This window comes from Zootoca vivipara, chromosome 15 (assembly GCF_963506605.1).
Source record: "Zootoca vivipara chromosome 15, rZooViv1.1, whole genome shotgun sequence".
Lineage (NCBI taxonomy): Eukaryota > Metazoa > Chordata > Lepidosauria > Squamata > Lacertidae > Zootoca > Zootoca vivipara.
The window spans coordinates 12,203,161-12,225,170 of NC_083290.1; the positions used below are offsets into that span (position 1 = coordinate 12,203,161).

The window sequence follows — 22,010 nt, forward strand, 5'->3', positions numbered from 1 at the left end:
TTCCCAAAATATTATATGGCAGGGGCAGGGAATTTTTTTTGCTCTACGGGTCAGAGTTCTATCACAATCCGCATCACAGATCGAATTCAACTGATGGGCAGGTCTGCCCACCAGTCAAAATGCCTTTGACAGCTCTGCAAAGCACGCTTTGAAGCAACCTAACCCCCTCCTTTAACTTGGGGGGGGGGCAGTTTCATACGGTGCTTTGCAGCCAAGCACTTCAAGACAGTCTTCCATGCTTCTGTCAGACACACAGGAACTCCCCTCAAAGCAGCAGAGCACCTCTGCTTCTCCTTCAAGCAGGCAGGAGGCAGGAACAAGGCAGCGTAGCCAATGCAGGATTAAAGCCTGCCCTCCTGCCCAATGATGCCAGCTGATGGGTTGCTAGGAGTGGTTTGGGGGGGAAGTGATCCCATGAGCCAAATTGGATACCACGGCAGGCCAAGACTGGCTCACAGGCTGAACGAAGGGGCCAAGAGAAATCAATTGAGAAATCCAATATTTTGATGTATCTGGGATTGGACACAAGTACATCCTCCCGCTGAAACAGCCCGTCGAAGGCTGAGCACGCTCAATGGGGAGGGGTTGTTTACTTCGGGGAGGAAATGGGAAACCCTACAGGATTATATTGTTCCGCCCATGCTCTCTTGTGGATTGTTTAGCTGTTAAAATCGATAAAATATGGATGTATTTTAATAAAGAAAGCCAGGGGGCGGGAGATGAAATGGAGAGGGAATGGCTAGCGGGCACACTGTACAGGAGAACTTCACACCGCAAGAATCTGTTGCAAGGGTCATGGGTAAACAATAAAGGAACTTGCCCTCCTGTGTTTTATATGTGGATGGGGCAACCAGGTGAACGATAACCCCGCCGCATCTCATTTGGACATGAAAAGAAAGCTAATCTCTTGAGGCTACAGGTGAAACTCGGAAAATTAGAATATCATCGAAAAGTGCATTTATTTCAGTAATGCAACTTCTTATTTTTTATTTTAATTTTAATTTTTACAACTGCTTTCTTTTGGAAATTCCACAGTAATAAAACAAATAGTTAAAATAATACAAAAATAAACATCCCTATTACATTCCATTAATTACATTCCATTTATAATTGACCCGCCTAACGACAAATAATTACAGTTACAACAAATAAAGGCTTGACATATCTTGCTTTGCATGTCATGCATTTATCTCATATATTGGTTTCACCTTTTAAGTTGCGTTACTGAAATAAATGCACTTTTCGACGATATTCTAATTTTCCGAGTTTCACCTGTGTATGTATGTGTGTGTGTGTGTGTGTGTATATATATATAAAAAAAGGTAAAGGGACCCCTGACCATTAGGTCCAGTCGTGACCGACTCTGGGGTTGCGCGCTCATCTCGCGTTATTGGCCGAGGGAGCCGGCGTATAGCTTCCAGGTCATGTGGCCAGCATGACAAAGCCGCTTCTGGCAAACCAGAGCAGCACACGGAAACGCCGTTTACCTTCCCGCCAGAGCGGTTCCTATTTATCTACTTGCATTTTGACGTGCTTTCGAACTGCTAGGTTGGCAGGAGCTGGGACCAAGCAACGGGAGCTCACCCCGTCACAGGGATTCGAACCGCCGACCTTCTGATCAGCAAGCCCTAGGCTCAGTGGTTTAACCACAGCGCCACCTGGGTCCCTTGTATATATATATATATATATATATATATATGTGTGTGTGTGTGTGTGTGTATATATATATATATATGTGTGTGTGTGTGTGTGTGTGTGTGTGTGTGTGTGTGTGTGTGTGTTGTCTACCACTCAATTGCAGGGAGAACCAGAGCTTCCAAAGGTTGCAAATCTGCAGGCAAACTTGCTTGTTCAGCCTTTGGTGGAAGATAAAATAAATATTATTATAATTAATAATAATAATAATAATATGAACGTTGCATCTGCAGGGTGTAAACGTCAGCAGATGCTTATGGGATAGATTACCCGGGAAAGTCAGCCAGCCGTTTCAGCTGCAGAGAAGAACGAGTCCTTCAGACTTGGGAAAGTGCATGAAAATTCATGTCACTGCAGACGCTCGCAGGCCCTCCCATTTAGCATTAGATGTGCTTTAAATGCATGGTGTGGAGGTGGCAACATTTTATTCGGCCTGGGGGCTGCGACACCCTAGGAGAAAGCCAGTGGCTGGCAGTGCAATAGATGTGGCCCTGTTCCAGCTATGCCCCCCCCAAATGCCCCGCTCCATGATATCTCTTCATCCAGACAAGCAAGCGGGATTATCATAATTCAAGTGCACCCACCAGCTCAGCATGTGTCCTTGAAAAAGGGAACAAAGCAGGGGAGACAAAGTTTGCAGCCTGGGGAGGGTGTCACAGGCCAGAGAGGGAGGCTTGGAGGGAGACATGCAGCCCGAGAGTCCCCACAGGGGCTCTAACCACTACACCCCACTATCCAATCCAATCAAAACGAGACTCCATTCTACATGGTGGGGATAAAAGTGGGCAGAGAAATGCTGTCCCTCCCTCTCTCGTAGTACTGGAACTCAGGTACACCCAATGAAGATGGACGTTGGAAGATTCTGGGCAGGAAAAAAATAAAGCGCTTCCTCGTGGAACTCACAGAAATGGTCGCATAAGAGGACACAATCGTCTGCAAAATGCCTGTTTTGCAAACTCGTTCACTGCGGCCCAGATTGCAGGAGCCTTTCACTTCCCAACTCTGCTCTTTCCCTCAGGTAACCTCCGTGCATAGTTGGAAGTCTACGGTGCACATGCCTGACCCCCAAGCCTCCGGGGCGTGTGAAGAAGCAAAACAGGCATTCCGAGGCAGAATTTCAGGACGTTTAATAGTAATACATTACATACTAAGATCCGCATAAGTGAACAGGACTTTGTCACCGAAAGGAAGCTGGACGACTCAGCAAACCAATGCACGATTGGGCAAAAGTAGCAGACACTCGGTGGCGAAACCACCACAGTGGTCTGAGGCCCCAGCTACAGGATCATACCACTTTAAACAGTCCTGGCTCCCCCCTCCCTCAAAGCATCCTGGGAATTGTAGTTTGGATGCTGGGAGGTGTTAGGAGCCCCCCTGTTCCCCTCACAGAGCTACAGTTCTCGGAACTCTCTGGGGAGATGGATTGCTTGCTAAACCACTCTGGAAAGTGTGGCTCTGTGAGGGGAATTGTCACTTTTTTAAAAGTGATGGCTTTTCATATGAACCCATCGAACCGAGTGTCCTGCAGCAAATTTCACCTCTGTACAACAGAATAGTTTCTACAGGCGCTCGCACATTCCTCTCCGTCCTCCACCCCTGCAGACAAAGTGCATTATCAGAGTTGAGGGACACATTTCAGCCAGGCAAGAGGAACCGCTGGTGAGGGGCGTGGCCTGAGGAAAGGGGGCGTGGCCTGTGGAGAGTTCAGAGGGCCAGGCAGAGATGCTTTAAGGCAGGGGTCCCCAGACTTACCTGGCTTTGGGCCGATGCCCGCCGCGCCAATCACGCGGCGAGCCGGAGGGCAGGGGAGTGTGCGCCCGTGCGCACACACACTTACTGGCGCGGTGGCACACTTCCAGGTCGGAAAAAACGCTGGAAATCGTTTGTGCACATGCGTATGGGCCTCCCCCGACCCAGAAGTGCACCGGAAATGACCTCTTCTGGGTCGGGAGAGGCCCATACGCATGCGCACAAAGGATTTTCGACGCTTTTTTCCGACCTGGAAGAGCGCCACTGCGCTGTGCGACGTAAGAGCGGGCGGCGGGGGTGGTCGCAGGCCGGATTGGGAGGCCAATTGGGCCGCATTCGGCCCGTGGGACGTAGTCTGGGGACCCTGCTTTAAGGGACACATTTGGCCCCCAGGTCTGAGCTTCCCAGTGAAGTGTTCTAGAGAGCGTGAAGGCTTGCACACTATTTTGTGACGTTTTACAGGCGAAACTCGGAAAATCAGAATATCATCGAAAAGTGCATTTATTTCAGTAACGCAACTTAAAAGGTGAAACCAATATATGAGATAGATGCATGACATGCAAAGCAAGATATGCCAAGCCTTAATTTGTTGTAATTGTAATTATTTGTCGTTAGGCGGGTCAACTATAAATGGAATGTAATTAATGAAATGTAACAGTGATGTTTATTTTTGTATTAATTTAACTATTTGTTTTATTATTGTGGAATTTCCAAAAGAAAGCATTTGTAAAAATTAAAAGAAAAAAAAAGTTGCATTACTGAAATAAATGCACTTTTCGACGATATTCTAATTTTCCGAGTTTCACCTGTAGTTGCCTTAATAAAAGGGAGCATCCCAATATGGATTTTGGATTTCCCCCCTTAAAATTAAGACTGACCCAGAACTAACTCTGTTTGATTGAGACTTTTTTTTTAAGGGGTAGAGGAGGAATTTTGCAAATGTCCAGATCGGACCAATTCTAATTTGTCCATCCCTAGAGTTGGACTCAACTAAATTATTATTATTAACATCAGTTTGAGAACCCTTAAAAAGTGGAGGAACATGAAAATTCATCAGCATATTAGTGCAAATTATGTACCTTTGCATGCAATTCTGTCTAATATAAAGATTTCTGCAAAGCAATTTCCTCCAAAATAATGCATGTTGATGTTATTTTCACTGATATCTGTAATTTTTAGGCATGTTATGTGGCACTACAAGATTAAGATGAGGGCACATTTTAGAGGATGGCTTTGTTTCAGTTCCCATCTTGCTTCGGAAAGTGTGAATCAGGTAGGTTTGCCTTTAAATGCGCACTGAGTTGAATTTCTTCTCTATCCTCACCTCCAGCAAGTTCGCTCCAATCTCCTGTCCAGTAGCAGCAAGATTTCCCATTTCCGAAGCATCCCCAAAACCCGAAAGGCAGGAAGGAAATTCCACAGCCTTCCAAGGAAGTCTGGTCCATTGACAACCTATTCTCAGCGCCATCCATCTCTACATAACCCAACACAGCAACAATAGCATCAACTAAGTGGGATTTTGAAAGAGTGTTTGAACAAGTAGTCCCCAAGCACAAATTGGATTCTCTTTGGCAACTCTCCTTCTATTTCCAAAGTACAGAGTGTGCGTGCCAATCATTTTGTAGACAAATAAAAGCCAGCATTATCTTCACAACAGCAGGCTCGGGGGAAACATAGAGTTTAGAGGAGTACCCCCCAAAATGTGTTTTTTTAAAACTCTGGCCAGGAGGCAGCAACCCCAAAACAGCCCAATGTGGACAGTGTTTACTCACTGGTCACATAATAATGCCTGCCTACTTGAGGTAGAAGTGGACGCGGGTGGCGCTGTGGGTTAAACCACTGAGCCTAGGGCTTGCCAATCAGAAGGTCAGCGGTTCGAATCCCTGCGACGGGGTGAGCTCCTTTTGCTCGGTCCCAGCTCCTGCCAACCTAGCAGTTCAAAAGCACGTCAAAGTGCAAGTAGATAAATAGGTACCAGTCCGGCAGGAAGGTAAACGGTGTTTCCGTGCGCTGCTCTGGTTTGCCAGAAGTGGCTTAGTCATGCTGGCCACATGGCCCGGAAGCTGTCTGCAGTCAAAAACCACCTCCCTCGGCCTATAGAGCAAGTTGAGTGCGCAACTCCAGAGTCGTCTGCGACTGGACTTAACTGTCAGGGGTCCCTTTACCTTTACTTGAAGTAGAGACAGAGAGTGAGCCGGAATCCTGAGCAGCTGCAGCAAAATAAATTATGTGCAGTTCAAATTCATGCAAATCTCTGATCCCAGCCATATTGCACTCATTTAAAACTCTTACACTCTGCCTTTCCAAGGTGACTTACAATTTCTTTCTTGTTTTAAAGTCAAATGAAATCCACAATAAATTAAGACTAAGCCGCAGAACCACCAGCAGAAAAATAGCCAGGGGGGGAATGATTAAAAGATCATGTTATTATGCAGCAAAAGCTCAAGAGAATAAGGCTGGGCACACGCCATACATTTAAAGCACAGTATTCTCCTCCCATGCCACCCACCAAAAGAATCCTGGAAACTGCAATCTGTGAGAATCGTAGCTCTGTGAGAGGAAAACTATAGTTCCCAGGATTCTTGCAGAAAGCGTGGGATTTAAAGGGCCTTTTCATATACAATGTATTGTATATGCCGGCTCTGTATGGTAGGTTAGGTTAGGCTGAGAGAATCTGTCCCTGCTCTGTTTGCATGTGTGCACTTAACCCTTTCTCTAAAGGTAAAGGTAAAGGGACCCCTGACCATTAGGTCCAGTCGTGACCGACTCTGGGGTTGCACGCTCATCTCGCATTATTGGCCGAGGGAGCCGGCGTATAGCTTCCAGGTCATGTGGCCAGCATGACAAAGCCGCTTCTGGCAAACCAGAGCAGCACATGGAAACGCCGTTTACCTTCCCGCTGTAGCGGTTCCTATTTATCTACTTGCATTTTTGACGTGCTTTCGAACTGCTAGGTTGGCAGGAGCTGGGACCAAGCAATGGGAGCTCACCCTGTCACAGGAATTCGAACCGCCGACCTTCTGATCAGCAAGCCCTAGGCTCAGTGCTTTAACCCACAGCGCCACCTGGGTCCCAATAACCTTTTCTCTACTGGCCAGTAAAATCCACACACACACACCCTTTCGCTGTGGCTTTTTCTTTCAGGATAAGAGAAAAATTCACATGGTGATTTTGATCAGAAGGGTGACCTCTGGGGAATACGTTGAGACACCCCCCTTCTCTGTGTTGCTGCTTTAATCAAATCTGAACCCTCCCCTTCACAAGAACACAGACGCCCCCTCAAATGAAAGAAATGATTAAAACAACCCAGCAACAGGGGGAAACTTGAAGTAAATCTCCCATGCTGTACCTAATATAGCCCCAAGACATGAATCAATGTCTGCTCCTTCAACCGTATTCACAATTTAGGCTTCCAAGTCCCCGCTTCCCGGTTCACACACAAACACACACGCCGACTTTGCCACCGTAGCTTGAAGGATGTAGGCTAGAAAAGCAGGCTAATTGTTTTTTTAAAAAAAATCTGCATCCGTTGGGATCGCTTTTTTTAAAAAAAAAGAATGTCAAGAGCAAAACATATTTGCATGCTTCACCTCGTCAAACTCTGGAGCCAGAGGAAAAAGTTACGATTTTTTTATTTTTTTTACTTTTGCAGTGGGTGGGGGGAGAAGAAACAAATACACTGAGATATTTCCTCTGAGGATCATCTCAACCAAAGGACAGCTAAGCCTTGCATACAGATCATCTTTGCTCTAACAGGCTGGCTTTGCAAGCGAGTCTCTGGAAGCGAAGTTACGGAGGGAGAAAAGGCCTGACAATATAGGGGTGTTGGGTGTGTACATCTCAGGCTTAGCGATATGTATCTGACAGTATGAGACTAAATGTCCTCTTCTGCAACCTCAGTTCTGGTGCAGTTTCTCTTGACCTCATTTAGGAAGCATGGATTTTTTTTATAAAAAAAAAACACTGCATGGAAGCAAATTTTGCCGTGGTAAACCAGATTCTAAAGAGAGGAAGGGAAAGCATTCTGCCTAAAAATAGATCCTCTTGCCTTGCAAGTGACAAGTTTGTCTTTAGAAGACAGAATAAAGATTCTGGGTAGTATCCCACTAAGTTCTACAGATTCTACAGATTAATGGCTGAGTTAGGTCCGTTCATTTCAACGGGTCTACTTAGGGTGGCGCTGTGGTTAAACCACTGAGCCTAGGGCTTGCTGATCAGAAGGTCAGCGGTTCGAATCCCTGTGACGGGGTGAGCTCCCATTGCTTGGTCCCAGCTCCTGCCAACCTAGCAGTTCGAAAGCATGTCAAAATGCAAGTAGATAAATAGGAACCGCTACAGCGGGAAGGTAAACGGCGTTTCCATGTGCTGCTCTGGTTCGCCAGAAGCGGCTTTGTCATGCTGGCCACATGACCTGGAAGCTGTACGCCGGCTCCCTCGGCCAATAATGCGAGATGAGCGCGCAACCCCAGAGTCGGTCACGACTGGACCTAATGGTCAGGGGGCCCTTTACCTTTACCTTTACTTAGGGTAAAACACAGTTGACTCTCTGCCCTTAACTGGAAGGGGCTTATCTCCCTTCTCATAAGGTTAGAACCCAATGGGGTCATTCCATGAAGCCTCAATATTGGAAGATACAGCGCAGACAAAACAACAAACTTCTTTACGCAACAGCTCATGGTAAACCTGGGGGATTTGCACCCGCAAGTGATGGCCGCTAACGGCTTGAAAGGCAATTAAGACAAATTGGAGGAAGGAATCAGTGGCCGCTAATCAGGACTGTTATATCAACTGCAGACTCAGGCAGGAGGCCTCCGATCAGAGGGACATGAGTGAGAGCAGTGGTAGACTTTCAGGCTTTCAAATTTCAGCAGGGCACTGTGCAATGCCAACATTCAACGGCTTCCACTGTTCATCATTGTTGTGGCGCCCTCGGTAGCGCCCAGTGTGGGTGAACCGGTTATGCTCTTCTAAATCTGCCTCTGAGTGGGAGAGGGGTAACTGAGCTCACAGCCCACATTGGGGCTTTCACAGGCTTCTGTCTGGCCAGTATGAGACTAAATGAGCCTCCAGTCCAATCCAGTGGGGATTGTGTGAACCAGTGTCAGGAACTCCCCAGGCATGCTTTGCTACTGGTGCAGGTCCCATTGCAACTACATGAAGGTTCCTAGGCACCTCTGCCTTTGTCCGTAAAGGTAAAGGGACCCCTGACCATTAGGTCCAGCCGTGACCGACTCTGGGGTTGCGGCACTCATCTCGCGTTATTGGCCAAAGGAGCCGGCGTACAGCTTTTCAAGGTCATGTGGCCAGCATGACAAAGCCACTTCTGGCGAACCAGAGCAGCACACAGAAATGGCGTGTACCTTCACGCTGTAGCGGTACCTACCAGTATTTATCTACAGTACTTGCACTGTGACGTGCTTTCGAACGGCTAGCTTGGCAGGAGCTGGGACCGAGCAACGGGAGCTCACCCCGTCGCAGGGATTCGAACCACCGACCTTCTGATTGGCAAGCCCTAGGCTCAGTGGTTTAACCCACAGCGCCACCTGCGTCCCTGCCTTTGTCCATAGTCAATGCCATTTCCGTTTCCACTGTGTGTGTGTGTGTTTCTCCTTCTTGCATACTGGGACAAGTGAACTTTTGTACAGTAAGAGCAAGCTGCAGTCAAGGAATGTAAACTGAGATAATAGAATTGTAGGATTATAGCATTGGAAGGGACCCCGAGGGTCATCCAGCCCAACCCCCTGGCCAAAACAGACATTTGGCTGTGGCGACCTAGCTTTAAAGGTGCCATTTGGGACCTAGCTTATATGTCTGAGTTCCTAACACTGGCATGAACCATAGGAGCTAACTTCTAGGGGCCGAGGTCCCTTCAACCCCCTAAATAAAATATTTAAGGGGGGCAGGCCCACACAAAGTTGATGGGCATTTCCATTCAGTTGGTGTGCATGTGATCGATTATGCAGGGCAGAGCTCACCTGATACACACACCATATTTCGTTACAGGTAGGTAGCCGTGTTGGTCTGACGTAGTCAAAACAAAACAAAACAAAAATTCCTTCCAGTAGCACCTTAGAGACCAACTAAGTTTGTCATAGGTATGAGTTTTTGTGTGCATGCACACTTCTTCAGATACGATCTGAACTTAGTTGGTCTCTAAGGTGCTACTGGAAGGAATTTTTTTTATTTTTTGTTTCGACACCATATTTTATTCAAGTTGGCACCCTTGTGAGCCAATACATCAGGCAGAGTAGAACATACAAAGTTACCTTAACCAAGCCAGACCGGTGGGTCCATCTAGCTCAATAGTGTCTACACCAACTGGCAGCAGCTGTCCAGAATTCCACTGGAGGTGGAAAGGATTGAATCTGGGGATTTTCCCATCCAAAGGAAGCTGCACTGCAATTGAGCTAGAGCCCTCCCTTTACAGAATTGCTTTATTCGGGCAGTGACCCTTCCTCTGAATATGGAGGTGTGTTGAGATCAGGAGCCCCCTTTGCAATGTATTGGAAGGAAACTCTCCTGTGGTTACAGAAACCATGAAGAGAGATCAGGAAAGAGGAAGCGAAGATCAGAAAGAATGCAAAGAGTTCCTAAAAGGAGATGCGAAGGGTGAGTCAGAGGCAAAACAACATTCCAAAGCCTCCGAATCTAGAATCCACGTGACTTTTGCGGAAACGTCATCTTGAAGGAGGGGCGGACACCGTGCCAACAGGTGTCTCTGGAATGCCGCTCCAACAATTCTCACCGTGGTGCTGCAATTGCCTCCGATGACAGAGCTCGCTCTCATATCCTCAACCACTTCCCTCCCTTAGTGACAAGAGGCACACAAGTTTCTCCTCCTCCAGGAAAAGCCATGTGTGCAGGCAAGGGAAGAATAAGCCAATTCCTAACTCCAGGCGGACGGAGAGTAGCTAACTCCTTCCAACAAGCCTTTGGGGGCAGGTGAAGGCTGCAGAAACTTCCATGGTGGTTGTCTGCAGGTTGAACTTGCTGCTTAAAGGCAGAGGAGCCAGCTGCGCAGGTTTCGTCCCGGTCAGTTGACAACTGACCAATGGACAGTCTGTTCTGGACACTCTCAGACCCTTTGAAAGCCTGCCATCATAAAACTCTGGAGGGTCACACAGTGCCAATTTGCAAAGCAGCGAATCACTACTGGATAACCTAGCTGTGGTTAGAGCATGGTGCCGATAATACCAAGGTTACAGGTTCGATCCCCGTACGGGGCAGCTACATATTCCTGCAACTGCAGGGGGTTGGAGCAGATGATCGGCAGGGTCCCTTAAAACTCTACAGTTCTATGATTCTACGAACGTGGGGCTGCTTCGTTAGACATTAAGCCAACGTGGCCAGAGACAATGGGAGTCACCTGGGTAAGCTAGTCTCTTGAGCAAATGCACACACACGCCAAATTTCGGCTGTCTGTTGGGGAAGTCTTACAGCTGATTTTTCCCATCAGCGAGTGAGTCAGCGGCGACAAAATGCCAGGCAACAAAACTCATTATTTATTATTTTTTATAGATGGTTCTCTGCACCACAACCTATTATATCCTCACAACAACCCTGTGAGGCAGACTGGACTGAGAACATGGTGGTCCCACGTTCCTCCACTGAGGATTTGAACCTGGGTCTCCCCAGGCCCAGTGAAACACCTTAACCGCCGGACTGTGCTGGATCTAAGAATGAATTCCTGAGATTCTAAACAGAAAACTTGCAAGCTATCCTCGAAGGTGGAGATGACCACAAATATTTATGCATTTACCGGTATTTGCCTACCCCTTCAGAAGTGTTTTTGTTTTGTTTGTTTGTTTTAAAGAAAAGTACCAACCGAGAGCTTAAAAGCTTACTCACTGCAGAGCCGGAAGTCAACAGACAAGCCACAGGTATCAGGAAATGAGCACATAAGGTTTGGCTTATGACCTAGCAGCCAAGCATAAGGATGTGACCAGGGCAGAAACTGCACCTTATCCTCTGACACACACACACACCGAAATCTGTCACCTTGCGGATATCCCTCTGGCTCCAGCTCCTCCCTTGCAACTGGGCCGGGGCCCAAATTTCCAAAGCTGCTGCGTTCTTTAATGAGCACACCATGTTTTGGCTGCATTAAAGAGCAGGTAGTGCTAATTGCCACCTGCCCTGAGACACAAACCGGATTTTTCACCTGATGACCTGATTCGCACACAAACACACACATACATACACTGCCGGCACCTGTCTGGGGCTGGATATGCACCCAGATTGCTGAATCACTGATTCCAAATTAGAGCCGGACGGGGGGGGGGAGGGGGCGGGAAACACATTTGCACAAATATAGCACAGGCAGCGTAATTAACCTCAGCTAATCTTTTCATTACCTTGGGCTGCTGCCTTTCCATTTGCAGAGTTAGCAACCCAGAATTCGTACGCAAGCTACATTTCAATTACACTGGTGCCCTGCCGCACACCACACTAGCTTCAAGGCTCTAGTCCTCATTGTTTTACACGCCATCTCAGCTGTGCCCCATGACTTTTGAGAAGCACGTCCACAATTAAAAACCCTGCATATTTCAGTGAGCTGTGGTTTTATTATTTTTAAGGCACCCACTCAGGTCCCTCAGAGTTCTGGGCACATCTGTCTCAATGCAAACACACCTTGAATACTATGGTAGCTGCACATTCGAGAGAGGAAGCGGAAGTAACAAGCAAGCCATATATCAGCTTTATTTATCCCCTTTATATCGCATCTTTTTCTCTGGGGAGCTCACGGTGGCGTACATGGCTCTCCCTTTCTCTGTTTTATGCTCACAACAACCCTGTGAGGTAGGTTAGGCTGAGAGTTCACGACCGGCCCAAGGTCACCCAATGGGGTTCATGATCAAGTGGGGATTTGAACCCTGGTCTCCCAGGCCCTAGGTCAACACTCTAACCACTACAGGCTTATCCACAATCTTATCCACAATTGCAGGTGTTACTGAGGAACCCCAATAAACTTTGGAATAGTAGTAGTAGTAGTAGTAGAAATTTAGAGTTGCAAGAAACCTTGAATGTCACCTAGCCCAATGAAGGAATTCTGTATCTGCCAGCATCCCCGAGAGATGTCCATCTAGTTTCTGCTTAAATATCTCCAGCGATGGAGACCCCACCACCTCCATGTGCAGTACAGTATGTTCCATGGTCAAACAGACCATTAATTTAGAAATTTCGGAGCCGCATCTCAGTGGCAGATCATCTGTTTTGGAAGCAGAAGGTCCAATCCAGGTAGGAGTGTGACTGTCCCTGCCTGAACTCTTTTGCACAGCTGCTTCCAGTCAGTGTAGACAATACTGTTCTTGGTAGAGCAATGGTCAACCTATGTCCCTATGAAGCAGCTATCTATGCTCCCAAAATCTGCCCACCCTGCAATTTCTAATCCTGATCTCCGAAGCAACAGAGCACACAAGGAGTGCCTTGCTGGATCAGGCCGGTGGCTCATGTAGTCCATCTTCCATGTGTCCTTCCTTCATGAATTTGTAAACGGCTTCCATGCCTCCCCTTCAACGTTCTGTTCTCCAAATCAGACACACACACACTTTCAATGGTTCCTCATCTGATGCGGTTTCTCAGTTTGGAGCATAGCTTGGTGGGATAAGCGAAACCATTGCCCTTATCACTTTACTTAACTCACTCTTGGAGGTGGGTTAACTAAAGTTCGTTCCTCCCTCTCTATACCCAGAACGTGCCGCTCTAAGTAATGCCACCCGCAACTAACGCCCTGGCCAGCTTTTTGGCCCATTAAGGAGGGCTTGGGACTTCCCCAGCTTTATAGCCATCTTCAGAACCAGAAGCCAAACAGAAAAAAGGACCGTACAAAGGAATGTGTTAGGGCTGAGGAAGCCACCCATTCCACAAGGCCGGCTGACATTTGCCCAGGCTTTTGTTTACACAGGCGTTTCCTGGATTTCCTGAAAAATGGTGGCCGGCCGTCGCTCCGCACCCTATCAAGAAGGTCTCTCGCCACCGCCTCGCCCTGAGGTCTCTTGCCTGACAAAATAGATGTGAGGGACCAGGGTGGGGTTGCAAATAAGGATCTCGTTTGTGTTCTCCCCTTCCCAGAGTGGTTTTCTTCGGCGTAAGCAGATTTGACCAAGCGCTAGGAATACAAAATGTGCTTGGTTTCCCCTCCAGCCCAGGAGGAAGTTCCCTCCCTCTTCTTCCCCCCACCCCCACCAACTCCGGCTGTCCCTGACACTATTTCTCACAATAATAGCGGGTCACTGCCGGCCTGCGAGCTGTTTTTCCGCAGTTTGGTTTTCACTGAAATGTCATATTGCATTTTACAGCTGTTCACGTAAGCCAGCTCAAAAGGGCCTTACCCTAGGAATGATTAAGGAAAATAGACAACAGTCCAAAAATTAGGAGCCTTCCCCTCAGCCACCCAAAAGTCAGGTCTGTACGACTTGCCAGCTTCCAACAGGCATCTTGTGGGTCACTGTGAGGAAAAGATGCTAGACGGTGAGCATGTTCGCACCATACGTTTTGAGCATTACGATACCACTTTGGGAAGTTGTGGCTTTCCAAATCACGAGAGCTATGGTTTGTTATGGGCACTGAGAGGGATTGTTAAACCACTCTGGGAATTGCAGCTACATGGGAGAGAAAAGTCTCCTAACTACGCTCAGTGCCCTCAAGAAACCACAACTCCCAGAATTCCTTGGGGGAAAGCCATGGTTGCTTGGAGAGGTATCATATGGTATGAATGGGGCCTAGAATTTGGCCTAGATGTGGCCTAGAAATTGGTCCAATGACCCAACGGTCAGGCTTCTCTTGTCTTGTCAAACACCCTGCGGTGGTCACAGGGTCATAGGAAACTATACAGAGCCATGCCACTGGGCCATGAGTACGGTCTCAACACTGACGGGCAGTGGATTTCCAGGATCCACTTTCCTAAACCTACCTGGAGTTGTTGGGGATCGAACCTGGGAATTTCTGCATGCATTGCTCAAACCCAGAGCCCTGCTGCTTCCTTCTCAGCATAACTAAGGTTGGTATACATCTGGAATTTCCTGGACACACGACGGTATTTGGCCCTCTTTTGCAGCTGGCATGTCCGGGGAAATGAATGGAAGCCCATGTTGGAAGTGTAGCTATTGGTGAATTTCAACAGCTCAACAGCTTCCCCCCCCCCAAAAAAATACTGTATAGCAAAAGAAAGCCCCCACTGTCCTGCCAAAGTACTGCCTCTCATTTCTCCCTGTGGCTGGGAAGGTGCTTCTGGGAAGCTGTAGAAATTGGAGTTCTTGGTGAAGTCCAGAAATAAACAGTAAATTGCAAGAACTCGGGCCAGGAGGAAGATGAATTTCAAGTAAGTCTTCAAAAGGTTTTATTTATGTAATGATGAATTCAAATAGGAATCAATTCCAGTATGATAGTGAGGCAAATAAAATACATTTTTTAAAAGCCCCACCCTGCTGTGTGTACTCCGTGGAAGCAAGACTTGTGTCAGGAGAGTTTGCCTGTAGCCAGCGGCCCCCCCACACCACACCGCAGTAGCTAATCTGAACCCCTTGCTAGTTCCGAGGAGAAAATGGGTCCAATTTCAAACACAGTAAGGGGCTTTCTGAACCTGCATGAAGAATGGAGAGAACTTGGATCAGTAGCAGAGTGCGTGCTTTGCAGGTTCAATCCCTGACATCTCCAGTTGCGCAGGAAGTGAAGGGTAAAGCAGTCTCCTAGCAAGAGACTTTGGAGAGCTGCTGCCAGTCAGAGCCAACAGCACTAGGCTGTAGGGACAAACAGTCCAACCTAGTATAAAGCGGCTCTCTCTGTGGGCTTCGTGGCTGAGCAGGCATTTGAACCCTGGTCTACAAGAGCCTAGTCCAGGCATCCCCAAACTTCGGCCCTCCAGATGTTTTGGACTACAATTCCCATCCTCCCCGACCACTGGTCCTGTTAGCTAGGGATCATGGGAGTTGTAGGCCAAAACATCTGGAGGGCCGCAGTTTGGGGGTGCCTGTCCTAGTCCAACCTTTCTCAAACTTGGGCCCCTAGATGTTGCTGGACTACAACTCCCATCATCCATAGCTACCAGGACCAGTGGTCAGGGATGATGGGAATTGTAGTCCAACAATATCTAGGGACCCAAGTTTGAGGAAGGCTGTTCTAGTCCAACACTCTGAACACTACACTACACAGACTCTCAATATCGTTGTACAACACTAAGCTTGCAGACTGTGGTATTACTTGGGGGTAGGGGGACCCAGGTGGCGCTGTGGTTAAACCACTGAGCCTAGGGCTTGCTGATCAGAAGGTCGGTGGTTCGAATCCCTGTGACGGGGTGAGCTCCCGTTGCTTGGTCCCAGCTCCTGCCAACCTAGCAGTTCGAAAGCACGTCAAAATGCAAGTAGATAAATAGGAACCGCTACAGCGGGAAGGTAAACGGTGTTTCCATGTGCTGCTCTGGTTAGCCAGAAGCGGCTTTGTCATGCTGGCCACATGACCCGGAAGCTGTACGCCGGCTCCCTCGGCCAATAATGCGAGATGAGTGCGCAACCCCAGAGTCGGTCACGACTGGACCTAATGGTCAGGGGGCCCTTTACCTTTACCTTTTTAGGGGTGCGTGGGAGAGAGAATCGATTCGGAAAGCATTTATTGTTGAATCAATAAAGTTTGCAATGTCCAAAAGAGTGCAAGAATACAGCCAGCCACCCTTTGAAATTCACACTTCTTCAAATTTTGCAACGCAGTTCTCTCACCAGTCTTTGCAAAATTGCATACATAGGGGGCAAGTGTGCTTTAAAGGGAGGCTATTGCTACAAAAATGCATTTGATTAGGAGAAACTGCTTGCAAAAATTAAAAACTCCACACAAATTAGGGGGGGGGGAATCACAATGCTGAAGAATGCTCATGAGAATTCTTCTTCTTTTTTAAAGCGTTAATTGCTGCAGAAATGTGGAGGATTGAATTTAAGACCGGGAAAGAAATAAGAAACTGAGAACAATGACAATGTCAGGTCCTTCCACCCTATTTGAGAGTGTAGCAGTTCCCAGCAGGAATTATAAACTGCCTCCCCATATTCTCTTTCGCAATCAGAAGACACTTTGTGGCATTATATAAGCACTATCTAAACATGATTACAAAGGCCATAATAGCATAGTAGCCAGCACTGGCTTTGGAAATGGGAAGCGCAGATTCAAATCCCTCTGCTCAACCATGAATGTCCTACAGCTAGTTACTACATCTTAGATTAAGCTACCTCAAAGGGTTGTCGTGATGATTAAATACGTTTTCCAGGTCCCTGGAGAAAAGGCAGAATTCAAAGGCAGACATCCATTGTTTACATGCACCGGGAGGGAACTCAAGCTTCCCTTGTCCCGTTTCACCCAAGTCACAACAGACCTGCAAGGTAGGAAAATATGCTACAAAATGGAACAAGCCCGAGGACCATCAGTTCTGCCTACTGCACTGGTTCCAAGAAAGAGGCATTGCATTCTGAGCCATGGCACCTTGCACAGCTGGGGACGGTACTTGCATCTGTTGGAAATGCGGCTTTCTCAAAGCATTCAGCATTTCAAGGGAACACACACAGCAGCATATTCTTGCTGGCTGTCAGTTCCCCTTCCAGCATGTTTTCCCCTCCAGGCAAGAAAAAAAAAGGGAGGGGAATCATAGCCCGTTTTCTCCCTTAGAAGAAAAAAGCTCTCCTACAAATCTCTCCATGTGCTGATGCAAAGAGCAGTGTTGAAACAGAAGCCAAGATTGCCCTCTTCTTGTGCTCCAGAAAATCCAGGATATATATTATACACACAAGCACAATGACTTGCTTGGGCAGTACACACACACACACACACACAAACAGAGAGCAATATTTCCAAACTAAGTGGAAAATACCCATCCTTCCGACCCAATCCACTTTCAAAGTGCATCTTATCTCAGGTCTAACAGCTGTACCTGTCATCCATGCAGAATCCAGAGAAGCACCCCAATTTGCCTCACAGCCCCCCCCCTCTATCACACACACACACACACACACACACACACACAGTGTCAGGGATCTGGGATGTGCAAACACAGAGGAGTTACTTTCGGGAGCCCCATCAGGGCTGGGAAGCAAAACATCTCCGAGCTTGGGGGACCCCAAACGACTTATCGCAAAGCTCAACAGGGGAAGAAGGGGCAACAGAACCTTCCTTCGTTTACTGGGGAGCACAATTAAAAGACAGAGCGGAAGACAATGCCGCAAGCCTCCACACAAGGAGTCTTTAGTTAATTACATTGCACGGGCCCCGATTTATTTATTTATTAAAACCCAAAGCGCTGCAATTCAGCCATCGTAAACATGGGCGGGCTGGGGGGAGAGAGTAGGTGGTCTAGCATGGGCATCTTTTGACCTGAGTAGTTTTATTTTTTTATCATTTTTCAATGACGCACAGAGAGAGAACACTAGCTCTGAAACCACCTCCAGCTGACCTGCTTGGAATTAAGAGAAAGCCTTCAAATTATCACACCAATCCAGCGAAAACAGCGAAGGCTGTCTAACCACCACAATGGATTCCTTCTGGGTATGCGAAGCATGTTTGCAGCAGAGAGATGCGGATCAAAACATCCATCCATCCATGTCAATGGCACCGGCCACCTCCAGCACACCCAAATCCAAGAGAGGACCCCTGCTTTTCCAAGGTGCCTAGCGGTGGGCGCCCCTCACCTCCCCGCCCCGCAGCTCTGCTCAGCCTTTTGTATGCACATCCCCATGGCAAGCCAGAGAGCTGCTTTTTTCCAATAGGACAGCTAAACAGCATGCGGCAGAGAGAGAGAGAGAGAGAGAGAGAGAGAGAGAGAGAGAGAGAGAGAGAGAGAGAGAGAGAGAGAGAGAGAGAGAGAAGCGCAGATGGAAGGAGGGCGAGCAGATCGCTGGGGACGGATGGAGAAGGAGATGGGGAGAAGAGAGACCGGGAGAGGAAGGGAAGGAAGGAGGAAAGGGAGAAGAGCAGAGGAGGTAGAAAGGCTGGAGATGGGGACGAAGGGAGAAAAATCAGAGCGGGAAAGAGAGAGGGGGAAGAGGAAGGAAATGGATGGGGGAAACAGGAGGAAGAAAATGATATAAACGGAAGGAAAAAGGAAGAAGAAAAAATTAGAGGAGGGGGAAATAAGAAAGAGGGCGTGGGGGAGGGAAGCGCAGGATGGAGAAACAGGAAAGGAAAGAAGGCGAATAAATGGGAAAAGAAGAAATGAGAATAGGGGAGAAGAGGGAGAGAGGAAGCGACCGAAGGAAAAGATCAGTTGGAGAGGAAGAGAGAGAATGAATGAATGAATGAATGAAGGGAGAAGGGGGAGCGCGCGTGGTTCCCCCCACCCTTGGGGGCAGAGAGAGCCCCTTCTCGGCCCGCCTGCCGGGGATCTCCCGAAGCGCCGTCTCACCTGCCACGGTGTACCTGTCCAGGTAGTTGAGGACGTTCCCCACGCTGAGGATGGCGGCGGCCGCCACGCGCGCTCTGCCCAGGCTGGGAGGCGCGGCGCCCGCGGCCGCTGCTGCCTTGTCGGCGCCGCCCTGGGGCGCGTGGACGGCGCCGGACAGGGTCTGCACCTCGCCGCTCCGCCCGCAGCAGCCGCGGTCCCCGCTTCCTCCTCCTCCTCCGTCGTCCTCCTCGTCGTCGTCGCCCGCGCCGGCCGCGGCCGAGACCCGGAGGCGTCCGCTGCAGCCCGGCGGGCCGCCGCTCGACGAGCCGTCGCTCTCCAGGCACATCATGAGCCGCCGCGGCCGCGCTGCCACTAAACGCGCACCTGCCGCCCGGCCGGCCGCAGCTCAGCGCCAGCAGCGCCGCATCTTCGACCGGCCCCGCCCGGTCGCCAGGATTGGCTGCGCCGCCTCGGCTCCGCCCACCACCCCTGGGCGCGCCCACCGATCCTCCGCCCCTGCCCGACGGCGCGCAAAGGGGAGCCGGGCTGAGGATAGCAGGTGCGTGCGCGCGCTCTGTCCCTCGCTCTCTGCCGTCGGCGGGGGCCGCTTCTGACTTGCCCCGTCCTCAAGTCGGTGGGACTTACTCCCGAGGAGACGTGCCATTAGGATCCTCGACCCCCGCTTCCAAGTAAAACTGCCCAGCTACGATCCTCGACGGGCTTCCGCCCAGTTGGAAATCAGCCGTGGCGCACAGTGGGGGCACTGGGGGGGATTTTAGCCTTTTGGCTTCTTCAGGGGGGTTTGAGGTAGGGCAGGCATCCCCAAACTGCGGCCCTCCAGATGTTTTGGCCTACAACTCCCATGATCCCTAGCTAACAGGACCAGTGGTCGGGGAAGATGGGAATTGTAGTCCAAAACATCTGGAGGGCCGAAGTTTGGGGATGCCTGAGGTAGGGGATGTGGCCACAGGGTTACCTGGAAACATGAGCAGGATAGGGGCACTGGCCCCCAATAACTATTTCGTGTTTACTTGGAAGTAAACGCCACTTGGTTCCATGGGGTTGGCTCCCCCGTAAAGGTCCGACATTGGCTTGGGGGGTGGGGTTGGATGGGGATTATAGGACTCCGAGCCACTTTGACCATTCATTCCCCCACTGTTTGTCCTGGAGGAACACAAGCTGGAAATGTTTTTTGTACATAAGCAGAAAAGACAGGGGTGGGTTAATCACCTTCTTCCCCAGCACTGTGGTTTAGTCTGGATCTGAATCAAGTTACAGGGAACTAGGCAGAGGGCCTTCTTGGTGGTGGCACCCGCCCTGTGGAACACCCTCCCACCAGATATCAAAGAGAACAATAACTACCAGATTTTTAGAAGACATCTGAAGGCAGCCTTGTTTGGGGAAACTTTTAATGTTTAATAGATTATTGTATTTTAAAATTATGGTGTAAGCTGCCCAGAGTGGCTGGGGAAACCCAGCCAGATGGGCAGGGTATAAATAATTTCAACAATGATTTATTGCATATTTCGTAAAACCAATTATACCACACAATAACTATATACGGTATATACATATATATGCACACACAATCTTAATCATGTTTTCCCACATCGTATCTAGCATGACTAAAGGCATGTGCAATGGAGCAAGTATGTCACTACACCGCTAGTTTGTTTATTTCAAGCACTTCCTCCTTTAGAGCCCCACACGCTCTCAAGGAACACAAGAGGCTGCCTATGATAGATCTCTATAATCCGTGGCCACCAGACGATTGACAGGTTGTTGGCCTCTGATCTGTCTCAAACGGAGGGTGCATTGGGAGGTGAAGTCAGCACTGAACTGACCTCCCCAGAGCACAAGCCTGAGCAGTGTGTATGGAGGTCCTGGACCTGCCTCTTGGCTTCGCGGATGTGGCCCAAAGGAAAGCAGAGCAATACGTTTGGCACCAGCTTGGCTGCAGGAGTTGCTGGAAGGAGGCGAATAACACGCCATCCAGTCGTATTTGTGTAGGGTTTACTCCTTAGTTTTTCCTTCTCCCAAAGATATCCCAAAATACAGTGGAGGTTTAGGATCAGAGTTGACCTTCTCCTAGCCTGGAGAAGGGAAGGTTAAGGGGTGATATGATAGCCATGTTCAAAAATATAAAAGGATGTCATATAGAGGAGGGAGAAAGGTTGTTTTCTGCTGCTCCAGAGAAGCGGACACGGAGCAATGGATTCAAACTACAAGAAAGAAGATTCCACCTAAACTTTAGGAAAAACTTCCTGACAGTAAGAGCTGTTTGACAGTGGAATTTGCTGCCAAGGAGTGTGGTGGAGTCTCCTTCTTTGGAGGTCTTTAAGCAGAGGCTTGACAGGCATATGTCAAGAATGCTTTGATGGTGTTTCCTGCTCGGCAGGGGGTTGGACTGGATGGCCCTTGTGGTCTCTTCCAACTCTATGATTCTATGATTCTCCTAGATGGGCTACCTTCCCAGGTTGACATACCCCCATTTCCCCCACTCTTCCCTCTATGGCACATGCAGAAACCGCCTTCTTGACCGTTGCTCTCACCTGCTACAAACCTGCCAGGAGCTGCAGGTAAGAGTTGAGTATTGGGTGGGGACCAAAGATGGACAAACTACCCCAGAGGGAGCACCATGTACCCCCCCACCAGAAGTACTACCCCTCCCCTAACACCCCATACACCCCATTGGCAGGTATACACAGGTATATTGTCTATACCTGGGATGGGGAACCTGTGACCCTTCAGATACTGTTGGACTCCAACTCCCATCAGCCTCTGCCAGTTTGGCTAATTGTCCAATGACCAGGAATTATTAGATTTCTGAAATCGAGAGCTGAAGTCATCCTTACCCTCCCCGCTTTCTAAACACCCCATCATCCAGCTTCTTCTTATGCTTCATTTTGTAGATTTTTGTCCTTTTCTAACATGTCTTCTTCATCTTTGGCGATCCCTCGTACAGGGCCGTCTTAAGCGCCCCTGGCGCCGTGGAGCAACGGATACCTCCGGTGCCCCCCCCGCCCCGTTTCCCAGCGCGGTGGGCAGGCGGGCACAGCGCAGTTGGCGGACCGGGCGGGCGCAGCTCGCGGCGCCCTCCTGGCGGGCCGGCGCCGTGGTGCCCTGCGCCACCGGGGGTCTACCTAGAGCCAGCCCTACCCTCATAGCCGAGTAAGATTGTCTTTCATGAACGGTGAGTCCATAAGTGACTGTG

General features: G+C 49.0%; 1 protein-coding gene across 3 annotated transcripts in view; it reads right to left on the reverse strand.

The window, feature by feature from the left end:
- SPNS2 (SPNS lysolipid transporter 2, sphingosine-1-phosphate) overlaps positions 1-19,178 on the reverse strand; it is a 106,943-nt gene extending 87,765 nt beyond the window's left edge. For all 3 annotated transcript variants that reach the window (XR_004693984.2, XR_004693985.2, XM_035139291.2), the window contains exon 1: positions 18,818-19,178. Coding sequence is in view for 1 of the 3 variants with exons in the window: in XM_035139291.2 (XP_034995182.2) it covers positions 18,818-19,145 (328 nt within the window). In the remaining 2 variants the exon portion in view is untranslated. The remainder of the gene's footprint in view (positions 1-18,817) is intronic.
- Between the last annotated feature and the right edge of the window lie 2,832 nt (positions 19,179-22,010).